Source organism: Triturus cristatus, chromosome 11 (genome assembly GCF_964204655.1).
Source record: "Triturus cristatus chromosome 11, aTriCri1.1, whole genome shotgun sequence".
In the NCBI taxonomy this organism is placed as follows: domain Eukaryota; kingdom Metazoa; phylum Chordata; class Amphibia; order Caudata; family Salamandridae; genus Triturus; species Triturus cristatus.
The window spans coordinates 1,087,013,443-1,087,025,932 of record NC_140594.1 but is presented as its reverse complement, the minus strand read 5'-3'; the positions used below and the strand labels follow the sequence as shown (position 1 = coordinate 1,087,025,932).

The window sequence follows — 12,490 nt, the reverse complement described above, 5'->3', positions numbered from 1 at the left end:
GATCCTAGGCGGACTCTGGCCGTAGCAGAGGAGTAAAGGACCTTCGTCCACCGCCCAAAACCATCCCCTAGGCCCATCTTCTCCAGCACCGCAGCAAGGTAGCTCCACTCTAGGCTGTCAAAGGCCTTTTCAATATCCACGGATAATACTGCCGGCTTCTGGGTAGGGCCCCAACCATTATCCAATATGCGGACCAGGCGCCGAATATTCAGGGCCGTGCTCCTAGTGGGGATAAATCCAGCTTGGTCCTCGTGTACCAGCCGGGTCATGTAGGGCAACAATCTAGTGGCCAGGATACGGCTCAAAATTTTATAGTCGACCGCCAGCATAGACAATGGTCTATACGATGTCACATCAGAAGCGTCTCTGCCCGGCTTCAATAGCGGGACCACTAGTGCTTCCCTCATCGATTGGGGCAGGCGTCCGAGCGTTAGAGCCTCGGCATAGACCAGTAGGAGCCTGGGCGCCAACACGTCTACATACTGCGCATAGAATTCGATCGGCAGGCCATCTATCCCCGGTGTTTTGTTTCGAGCCATTTGCTTAATAGCCACCCGGATTTCCAGGAGCGTGACGGGTCCGCCCAGTTCGTTCGCGGTCTCAGCCTCCAACCTAGGGAGCTGGACAGTCTCCAGGTAGTCAGCCATTGGGCGGCCCCCCGCCCCCAGCTGGCTCTTATACAGGCCCGTATAGTACGACCGGAAGCGCTTTAGCACCGCCGTGTGTGTGTATACCACCTCCCCTGTCTCCACTCTAATGCTCATGACCGGACAACCCCTAGGTTCCGGGTTTGCAAGCCGGGCTAGAAGCGTTCCCACCTTATCTCTCTCCGCATGCATTTTGGTCGCATACAGCTTATAATCAAAGCACCTCAGCCGTTCCGTTGCAGTCGCAACTACCTCCTTCGCCTCAAGCAGCCTATCGTGTAATTCCGGTCGCTCAGGCCTGTCCCGCTCCAAGTCCCGCAGCACCCCCTCCGCCTTCGCCAGGTCAGCCAGGACTGTCGTCCGCACATTCGAGAACCGGCCCAAACAAACACCTCTGGTCACCACCTTCATTGCATCCCATTCCATCGCCCTCGTGGCGGTTGAGCCCTCATTCTCCCTAAAGTAGAGTTCGATGCCCTGCTGGACTGCAGCACTAAACACCGGATCTTCTAACGCCTCAGGTCGCAGCCTCCACGTCGGAACTGCGGACCTCGGCCTCTGCCATTGCACCATCAGCAACAGCGGATTATGATCGGAGATCGTTCTAGTTAAATACTCCGTGTGGGTCATTTTGGGGGCCAGGTCACCACTACACAGAATGGAGTCTATCCTGACATGCAGGGCATGTAGAGCGGAGAAGAAAGAGTAGTACCTATCATCCGGGTGCTGCTCCCGCCATACATCAACCAGGCCCCACCTCTCCTGCCAGTCCGCCCTGTGCGCCGCTAGCCGGCGCACCGGTGAGTCGGCCAAGGGTGGATGCGACCTATCTAGTATAACATCCGTTATCGAGTTGAAGTCCCCTCCCAGTAGAATGGGGCCCGCCAGAAAATGAGCCAATGATCCCGTCAGGCCAGCAAAGAAGCGCGCCTGATCCACATTAGGAGCATAGAGACTACACAATACTACATCCTGGCCATACAACCGCCCCTCCACCACCACAAACCTACCCTCAGGGTAGTGGTAGTAAGATATGACAAGAATATTTGTACATACTTGTTGAGCTGCTTTTTTTGTGGCGGTGGTGTGTTACATGGTTTGTCGTGGAGTGTTTTTCATTGTGTTGTGTTCCGTTCTGATTTGAACGTATTCCTGTGCTGTGCCTTCTACATTTTAGTTGTGGTGTTAGGTTGCTTTGTGATATGTTTGTTTGTTATATTCTATGGTCTACCATAGGGTGTCAACAAATTCTGCTAGCAGCACATTCCTTTACATTTCCAGTAACAAATAACCATTTACCACTGTCGAAGCCGGTAAAATACAGCCACTGCAGCTGATCAACTGTATAATCTCTTTTAGGTTTTGTTAGGGCTGCTTATGAAGCACACACTTGACCACTTTAGATATAGCAAGCAGGATCCCATATTCCACACATCTGGTGCTCTTTCTGAGACAAGGTTGAGAAGAGATAACTTTTAAGCTTATGACCGAGTTTGATATATTTATTTATAGACTTGTTATCTTTGATGTGAAAATTTACTGTTGTGAAGTGCTCTGATACTTTCGGGTCCAACCAGCTCTATACAAATATCCCAAATTAATAAGTCATTAGTCAGACCACAACCTGGTCACAGACCTGTATTAAATTAGTACTTCCAGTGCTTACTTCGCGATACGGTCCCAAATGAACATTTGGAGACTAAAGATGACTTGGATCAGAATCTATTTTTGGAACAAATGGCGTGCGCTCTTTCATGCTCTCTGCATATGAAACATATGACTTTGTATGTTTATTTTTATGATCTCACTGCCCGGTGGGGCTTAGGTCATTCTTCTGCAAGAGCAAACAAATGTATCTGCTGTCAAGATGCAGCTGAAAAATGAATACACTTGACATTGCATCAGGAGCCGGGGCAAGATATTAACTCCCTTTATCTGTAACTTTGGCCTGTTGGATCACCAAGATGCTATGACCTTATGCCAAATGACAATGCCTATAGTAATATAAACTGAAAAATTAGACTGAAGAGTCAAAAATGTCAGGCCAGTGTGATATGGACAAAGTGCAGTTACATTACTTTAATTAAAGTGGGTTTATGCTAGCTACTGCCTCTTCTTATATATTGTATTCTGACATGTAATTTGTGTATTTTACATTGTATTTTAATATAGGATTAGTTCAGAATATATAGAATTGATCATTCTGATAAAGATTGCTAAACTATTAAATTACTTACCTAGTTCATTTTAAGAACAATGCAAATATTTATACAGCCTTAAAAGAGTCAGAGCAGAACGGTGCATAATTGCTTAAACCACCAAAATATGTCAAAGATATGTATATTTTAATCTGTCCGTGAATACAGTATATATCTGCGATGTTTATATATGTATATGTGGGATCACACATAGAGGATATCTGGGCAGTGATAAGATTGCAGTAACAATGTTATGACTTTCTGTGAGCTTACTATTTTTGTTTACCATTTCTCTATATGTATACAAACAAACACACACATGAAAAAAAGTTTCAGAAAAAAATAAATGATCAACCAAAAATGTATTTACATGGTGTACTTAATGTGAACGTTTTGTAGTCAAAGCGATCAATTCTTGAGTCTGTGAACGAAGCATTAAAAATGATACACAACTTTATCCCAGGACATTCCTTATCTCAGCTTTTCCCTGCTAGCCATTCATTTCTTCTGGAGTAACCCCAACACCACTCCTGACAGTGCATTGTATGCTCATAGAAGTTGCTTTGTGGGAGGTCACAAGAAATTGTTAAACATGTGCCAAGATTTGACATCTTCAGTGCTCAAGACCCTGGAGAAAAGATTGTCTCATCTCAAGCCAGGTTCTGTGTAAAGGGGGAGGTTGTGGTAGAGTTTGTCACATGTCAAAGGAATGCCCCTGAAAGGTTGTTAAGACTAGAATACAATTTAGGTACATAGTAAACTTGTGTTTCTGAGAGGTTCGGTTGGTTGGGAATAAATATGTTGAACGCAGCACAAGCATGAAGTGGCAAGTCAGAATAAAACCACCTCTGAATTTCTGCAGGTGAAAAAGGGTTGGATACTGATTAATGATGATATTGACTCTGAAAGCCTTACTTGTTTAAGCTAGCTCTCAATGCGTTGAGCAGCTGCATGCATCTATATTTATAAGTCTTTGTCACCCTTAGGGTCTTGAAGTTACAACCGAGTATCACAAGTTTTAAGTCTTGGATGCTCATGACCTGGGCTGTCATATCTGATTTTCATGAGGGTGATCCACTGAAAAGATCTTCACTTATGTTGTTTGTAGCAGATAGACCCTACATAACAGCTCTACTGTGGTACTTGAAATGCTTAGTTAAGTGTACCATATTACTAGATGTACATGTACATTTCCCCTTTTGTTTTGCATTCCTGCAGTGTGATATTGTGATTGCACATAAATTGTGGCTAATCCTTCACATAGTCATGTCATGTATGGCATAGTTCATATTCTCCATGGTGAAGGCAGGTCATTCGCTTCGAAGAAGGATTAATTTGACAGTGGTTTGGTCTTAGGCCATACCTGGGAAGACCTCTTGAAGCAAGCCGCCGTACTACAGAATGGGCAGGAGTTTTGAAACCCGATCTTTAACCTTGTTTACTCAGTATGTTGAGAAATTGCTCCTGGGAAGTCTAGTTGCACTGTGTATCACAATTCTATGTTAGTAGACTAGGCTTATGAAGTCAGATCTGAAAGCCGTTGTATCATAAACCCACACTTTGTGTGATGGAATGCCCAGCAGAAGCATATAGCTAGATTAAATATTGTGGCATGCCTTGTGGACACTGAAAAGAAGCTGCAACTGTTCAGATAGCTGGTTTGGTTTGCTGTTGTGAAGAATAAAGTTGTTGGAGACCATTGTATTTTATCATGGGGCATAGCCAGTAAATTAACTTCTGGAAAATGGTCACATTTGATGTTTGGGTACAAATCATTAAAGTTTCTGTGGAACTCTGTCTCCGCTTCTGTTGCTTCCTCCCTACACTATACCACATGTTGTCTAGCATGGAGAATGCATAGGGTAGAAGTGCAGGAGAAGGCCTTACTTTCAGGGTACAGTAGTGGTATTCATAGCCAGTTGATTTTCCAGCCATTGAGTCAATCTTATGATCCAACATGCAAAGCTATGTAGAGCATAAAGAGCTATGATCAAGCATGCAGAGCTACATAGGGCACGATTCCTGAACAATTGAAAGCAGTGTCACAAGACAACCCTTTCCTGTCCTTGATTTTGAAGGGATTGGGCTTTTCCATTATATGCCAATACCAAGCCCCCTTTGGCTACTAAAGGGGAACAAGACTCATACTTTATGTTCATTTTACAGGCTGTACACTGATTCACGCATTCTTCCAAGTGACATAGATCTGCTTGTGCCTTGGGGATATGCATTGTTTCACTATTTGTTCATATGAGTCTCGTCAATGGGGGAGAAAGGAAAGGGGAAAACCTGAACTCCACTGAGTGGGCAAGAATGTTCCTCTATAGATCACATGCCACAGAGATTGAAAATCTTGAGATTAGGCACATTCACAATATGAAAGGGTGTACTATTACTCAACTCCTCTTCGGACAGCTTTAAGTGACTGTTCACTATCTCTTACGCATACATGATTTTGTTAAATTCAAGTATTAATCAATTGTATTTTTGGATGAATTATATATATATATATATATATATATATATATATATATATATATATATATATATATATATATATATATATATATATATATATATATATACGCGCACACACACACACACACACACACACACACACAGAGATAGACAGAAAAGAAGGCCGTCATGCACTATACGCACTTGATTGGCATACCACCTTACCAACCATTGTTAATTTATTAGGTGAAAATAGTGTACAAACAATTAGATAAGAAAAGCCCCATTAAAAACTGCATACATCAAGAGTCTAATTTAACTGTAAAGACCACCACCTACTTCTTCCACAGACTCCTCATCTTGAGCAAGCGTTGAAACTCGCCCCAGGGCTTCAGTTGGTGTGCCCCCTGGCGAGTGGCTTTGCTGGACCAGATCAGGAAGATTGATGTGGCCTGCAAAGCCATTGCTATCAGCATGGCCAGAGCGCTTTTTGTCACCAGTAGTCTGCAGAGACAGAAGGAAAGGAGAGAATAGTCGATAGAAGCAAGTCACCCATTTCCCAAAGCAAGAAAGAGATGGATGCATGTAACCTTTTCCCACAAGCAAAGCTGACAAGCAAAAATTGAAATATTACCACATTATTAAAGGTTACATAGGGGAAACAGAAGGCAATAGGTCATGATGGATGGCAGAATTATGAAGGAATCAAGAAATGTTAGAACAGACTAGGAGATGACAGCACAGCCAAAGTACAAACGCAGGTATAATGAATGAGAGAGCAAAATACACAACTGTCATTAGCAGATAACTGGACCAGCTACATGTTAGGTGAATATGATTACCCATTACATTTACAGATACTACATGATCCTGTTCAAATAGGCATTATACATAAGGCCTTGCCAAAGCCTTGCTGGCAGGTCAAAGAAGTGCCTCCACATCAACACGCTATTTATGTGTTTAATGACATAATTAACAGATCATTAAAATTTGCAAATATGACCCTACTAGGTTTCAGCCAATAAAGTTAAAACTTATGGGCTGCTGTTGAGGTACAAGGAGCATGTTACAGACACAACTGTTTGGGTAGCCAGATTACTTCGCCCAAAGAATACAGGAGGTCTGTAACTTGCCACGTGGAGACCATGGTTAATTTATGAAATAACACAATGCACGTTTTTAAGTTTGAATTAGAAAATTGTGAATGGTGTAATGCATTGTACAATAACGAATGCCAATTTATTCCAAGTCAGTTGCTAGTTAAGGTGGATGGGTGGTAGACTGCACTTATTGTAGTCTTGTGTAATGTGTTGGGGCAATTTTGTGCTGCTAATCTTTTGTTTTTGTTGTGTCATGTTGTTGTGGTGTCCTGTTTGGCTGTACTTTAGAGGTGCTAGGTTGTTGTGCTGCTGAGTTGTTTTTTGACACTACATTGTTCAACCAGTTGTTTGGTTTTACGTTATGAGTAAACAGCTTTTAAGCTTTTGGGGTTATAATCACTGGTGTGACTGGAATTGCTAGCTACAAGTTTTAAAGCAGACATGTTTTTCACGACTCTGTGTGAGAAGTCCTTAATATAGTATTATTCCTTGACATTTTGCGCCACTCGCATATACTTCAAAACTTGCAATGAGTACTGAACTAAGCATGCACTAGTCATGTGGGTAATGAAAGTGTGGACCATAAATTACTCCCCATCTACACCCTCTACCTTCCAAAGCCAAAAACAGAAGTACTTGAACACAAGAGAAAACTATGATAACTCTAAGGCATGTGAATGACTCACACCACGCTGATTTGCAACCTGTTCTATGCAGGTAAGCAAAAAGAGAAAACTGTTAAATACAAAATTAAAGTGCCACACTTGAAGGACAGAAGAGCATTTGTAACCGCGAGAGGCCTCCTAAAATAAGATCTCACTTGAGCTCAAGAAAAAGACAGATTAGACATGCTCATCAGATGTGACTTGTAAGAGGACAAAGGAATCCAGCATGGGAATCTAACTGGTGACGACTGTTATCAGATTCTGAGAAAGCAACTAACCAACTAGTATTTCTGAACTGCAATCCAGAACTGAGAATGTACAACTCATGCTTTAAGAATGTTGGGTTAGGTTAAGCATTCTAGCTTCTTTTCCTGCTTAATGTTAAGGAAAGTCTTTCAGCAGGGAGGCATCCTAATATGTTTCTCTTGCTGCCCTGCAGAAGTTTTGTCATTTTGTTTTTTTAATGAATTTAAGTGACATGGCTTTTTATCTTATAAGCATGTTGCACCAGAGGCTTAAAAGCAAAGTCGGTTAATGTAATGACCAATAGTTGAGGCAACAATCTATCTTCACGGAGCACTGCTGATATGGCCTGTGGCTTACTCTCAACTTACTCTGGAACAATCTGTAACCCAGAATTATCTTAATTATCAAACTAACTTTTAAACAGTAGGATGAACCAAAACAATCATCTGCTTTATTCACAGTTGGCCCTTGATTCCATTCTTGCTCAAAAGCACCTGAAACATCCTTTTTGACAAATCTGTAACCACCAGAACATATATGAGGGGCCTAGAGTAACCTACACTAGCCTTGCACCCACATGGAACAGTTCAGTTTTGTTTAATATCTGTTTATTGAACAGAAGCGGAGGGGCGGGGGATATCAAATAAATATCAAGGAAAGCAAAGCCCACAATTTGAGGGCCTGACATAAGGGATAGGGGAGGGTGGGAACTTCAAGAAGTGACATCACTAATGGAATTGGGACAAAGCAAGAGTCCAGGATTTAAAAGTAAGTCTTATGAGGAGGGTTCTCCTGCACTTCTCAGGGAGAGGCCGTGAAGGGGACCAAGGGGCCAAGGTCCAGTAAGGACGAGTTTGACTATCCTCAAAGGGTCCCGGCTATATGTAGGGAAGCAAATAAGGACTCAAAATTAACAAAAGTTAGGCAGAACAGGGCCCCCGCCCACTAGTAAGGCACAGGTCACATTGCAGTATCACCATTACAGTTTGTGGCAAACAACATACGAACCATTATAGAACAGAAAAAGACAGAGGAAAGAAAACAAAAGGTAACAAAGAGAAGTAAGAGAGGGGCGAAGGGAAGCGGATGTGCCGGGGGGTAGGGGAGGGACCAAGGCCAAGTACTAGAGTGGAGGACGGGGATCCCAGGGGTTAGGGGGCCTGTCCAGCAGGCATTGCGGATTACTCTGAGGGGTCTGGCTTCCTGCCTCTAGAATAAGTTTCCAAAGGATCGTCAAACAATTGTAGAGCCCGCAGTCTAGGAGGCATCGGATAGGAGTGCTCAGTTTTAGTAAGGTGGTGCATGAGAGGATGCCATATGCGATCAAAGCGTGTGTCAGTATGGGTAAGACGGGCAGTAAGCAACTCTAGGGAGAGGACGTTCCATAGTCGGAGAAACCATTCAGCAATAGGCGGGGGTGGGGCCACTTCCAGCAGAAGGCAATTGTCTGTCACACTGCACCCAGTAAGTGAAGGATGAGGTGCCAGTGGGCCAAGGTCATGGCTTTTAGCGTGTTGGTTCGAATGCCCAGGAGCACCAGGGATGGGGCAGTAGGGATCAGGAAACCCACCACCTCCCTAATGTGGCTGAGGACCTCCTTCTAGAACACAGTGAGCTCCGAGCAAGACCACCAAATATGCAAAAAATCCCCTCGATCAGTCTGACATCTCCAACAGATCAGAGAAGTGCCCGGGAACATCTGGTGAAGGCGAGTAGGAGTATAATACCACGGCATCATTAGTTTATAGGCAGATTCCCGCTGAGGAATGCTACGGTACACCTTAGGAATGTCCTTCCATAAGCGGTCCCATTCCTCCGGGGCAACATCAGCAGCCATATCAGCGGCCCAGCGAGTTTGATAACCATGGAGTGGTAGATGCCCATAGTGCTGAAGAACCGAATAGGTTTTAGAAATGAGGCCTTTAGATCTGTCGAGCATACGGACCAGGGATTCAAAGGTGGTGAGTTGCCGAGTCACTTCCCGGGAATACACGGGAGAAGACAGCCAGTGACGTACTTGGCAGTACTGTAAGTGCTCCTTGTCAGTTAGGCAGAAGAACTGTTTACATTGATCAAAAGAGCAAAGAGCAGAGCCCTGAAAGAAGTCCTGGAGGACATGGCGACCATCTATAGTCCAAGCCTCAAAGGATCGATGTTGAAGAGCAGGGGGGGAACACAGGATTGCATGTGAACGGGGTGTTAGGAGAGGGGAAGTTGTGAGACCTTGGGAGAGTGCCAACATATCCCATATCTCCAAGATCATTCTCGTTGGCATCGCCAAATATGCACTGCGTGGGCGCACCTCCCACGGAAGCCAGGCGAGATCCCAGAGCGGTCTACAAGCCACCGCTCGGTCCATATGGAACCAATGCTTTTCACTTTCAGGAACGATCCACTCCGATATGAAACGGAGGTGGCAGGCCCAATAATATTCCAGCAGATTAGGACAGGCCAGGCCAGGCCAGGCCAGCCCCCCCCCCCCTGATCTGGGGAGTAGGAGTATCCTGTGGGAGAAGCGGGGATGCGATTTCCCCCAAAAGAACTTGGTAAATTCACTTTGCAAGGCTTGAATATCTGCATGCGGGATATGGGTGGGGAGAGATTGGAACAAATAGAGGATTTTAGGGAGAAGGGACATCTTAACAGCATGAAGACGGCACAACCATGCCAAAGGAAGACCTTCCCACCGTCGCATTTCCTCACGAACAGAGTTGCGGAATCTAGGCCAATTTGAGGAGGTCCAAGAAGAGAGTGTAGGGGTTAAGTCTAAGCCCAGGTACCGAATCGACTCATCAGTCCACTGCACTGGGAGCAGGCCCCGTAAGTGCTGGACCTTCGGTGCCGGTAGCGTGAGATTAAGAGCATGGGATTTCTCCAGATTAATGCGATAACCCGAAGCAGCCTCAAAGGAGTCTAAGAGCTCGGCCACTGCAGGTAGGGAAGGCAACGGAGAGGTTAGAGATAGCAACAAGTCATCAGCAAAAAAAGAAGCCTTATGTTCCGACCCCCCCATTCGAATGCCTTGGATATACCGATGACGTCGGATATAGCTACAGCAAGGGGCTCGACAGCGCGCGCATAAAGAAGGGGAGAAAGTGGGCACCCCTGCAGTGCGCCCCGGTGAATAGAGAAAGGGGTGGTGGTAGAGCCGTTAAAACTTATACGAGTAGTAGGCTTGGCATGAGAGTCCATCAATTTGGAAATAAAGCCCGGTCCCAGGCCAATCTTCCGCAGAACCGCTCGAAGTAAGCCCCAGTCCACGCGGCTGAACGCCTTCTCGGGGTCAAGAGAGACCAAACAAGCAGGGATGTCTCTGATGCACGACTTTTCCACCAGGTGGGCAATGCGCCAGATATTATCAGCGCCCTGACGGTGCCGAATAAAACCCACCTGGTCAGGGTCAATAAGCCCCGGAAGGTGGGGTTCCAACCGATTCGCAAAAATTTTTGTGAAGAGTTTGGCATCCGTATTTAACAAGGCAATGAGGCGGAAGGAAGCCGCCAGGGTCGGATCCTTTCCAGGCTTAGGGACCAGGACAATCTCTGCTTCATTCATCATAGGAGAGAGGCCCGTACGATCCGTGAAACTATTAAAGAGATGGAGTAGATGGTCCCGTAGTTGCGGGTAAAAGACCCGGTAAAAAGTAAGCGGAAGACCGTCAGGACCCGGCGTCTTGCCCGTCGGGAGCTGCTCAGTGCCTTAGCAAGCTCCCCATGAGTGATAGGTTCATCAAGTAACCCCTTGAAGTAAGGGTCAATAGGGTCCCAGGGGCAGGCATCAAGAAACTTCTCAACCGCCTCCGGGGGGCAAAGAGCATGGGCTTAAAGATCCTTTTAGAAGGCCATGAGGGTACATCCCTTGTCCTTCGAGGTGGCCCAAGAACCATCAGGACGCTTGAGCTTGGAGATGTGAGAGCGAGCAACCTGAGCTCGCAAGCGGCATGCTAAACACGCTCCAACTTTATCGCCCCTGATGTAGAATTTCTGTTTAAGATTGATAAGGAGCCATTCAGCCTTATTAGTATGTTGCAAGCGTAGTTGGCCGCGCAGGGCAGCCAGTCGGCGTTTATTGGCAAGAGAAGGAGAGGCATGGTCTGCACGTTCCAGACCTTTAATATCGCGGGAAAGAGTGGTCTCGATCAAACGGGCCTCACAGGTCTGAGCAATAGATATAGAGGTGATGACCCCCCCCCGAACAGTAGCCTTGAAGGGATCCCAGCGAAGATCCTCAGGCGTATCGTCAAGAGTATTAGGAGAATGCTTGGGGAGGCAACCGCAACCGTGGGAGGGGGTCATCTCGAAGTGTGGGAAGTCTTAGCGTAAGCAAAACATGCGCATGATCAGCGACAGAGCTGTCCGAGATATCCGCCGTACAAAGGTCACGAGCCAGGGGAAGTGAGAGGAAGAAGTGATCAATCTGCGAATAAGAATGATGGACATGGGAATAAAAGGAATAATCCCGGGAATCCGGGTGGAGATATCTCCAGGCATCAACCAAGCCAAGGTCAGTAATGGCGTTTTTCAATTGCCCTGACATTGCCCCTGAGATATGGTGCGCCTGTGCCGTGCGGTCCCACTCAGGATCACAGACTAGATTAAAATCGCCTCCAAGGACAGTAGGGGTAGAGACCGAATGTAATAACGTCCCTAACTGCTGTCGCAAATATACATCCTGTTTCTGATTGGGGAAGTGCATGAGCCCCGACCACAAACCATATCAATTTTGAGAAATCTCCCGTCATCGTCAGCTATGCATTGGGAGGAGGTCGCTCGCCAGCCAGGCTTAAAAAGAAGTGCCACCCCCCCAGCCTTGGTTGGGGAACTCGCCCAAAACTGGGTGGGATATTTGTGGTGGGACATAAGGTGAGTGTTAGAGGAAAGCAAATGAGTCTCCTGGAGAAATACCACATCAGGATCGTGCTGGGAGAGATCGCCAGACCTGCCGACGCTTAGAGGGAGAGTTGAGGCCCTTTACATTAAGGGAAAGGAAAGTGACAGTGTGGGTCGTAATGTAAGAGAGGGGGGGGCAGCGCGCTTCAGCACCAACAATGTGCAGGAAGGAGCGAGAAATCAGACCAGCCAGGGACAGACCCAAGAAATGAAAGGAGATAGACCCCAGACCTGGGAGATCCATGCCCCCCCCCGAGTCACGTATGAGAGGGGTGGAGGCAGAGTGAC

The 12,490-nt window shown here is 45.9% G+C and overlaps 1 protein-coding gene across 12 annotated transcripts in view; it reads right to left on the bottom strand.

Moving 5' to 3' along the window:
* Window positions 1–12,490, bottom strand: part of TNIK (TRAF2 and NCK interacting kinase) — a 787,085-nt gene that overhangs the window by 82,728 nt on the left and 691,867 nt on the right. For 8 of the 12 annotated variants that reach the window (XM_085635448.1, XM_085635449.1, XM_085635450.1 and 5 more), the window contains one exon: window positions 5,642–5,806. The exons of the other annotated variants lie outside the window; for them this stretch is intronic. In XM_085635448.1, the coding sequence (XP_085491574.1) occupies window positions 5,642–5,806 (165 nt within the window). The remainder of the gene's footprint in view (window positions 1–5,641; window positions 5,807–12,490) is intronic. 12 annotated transcript variants of the gene reach the window in all.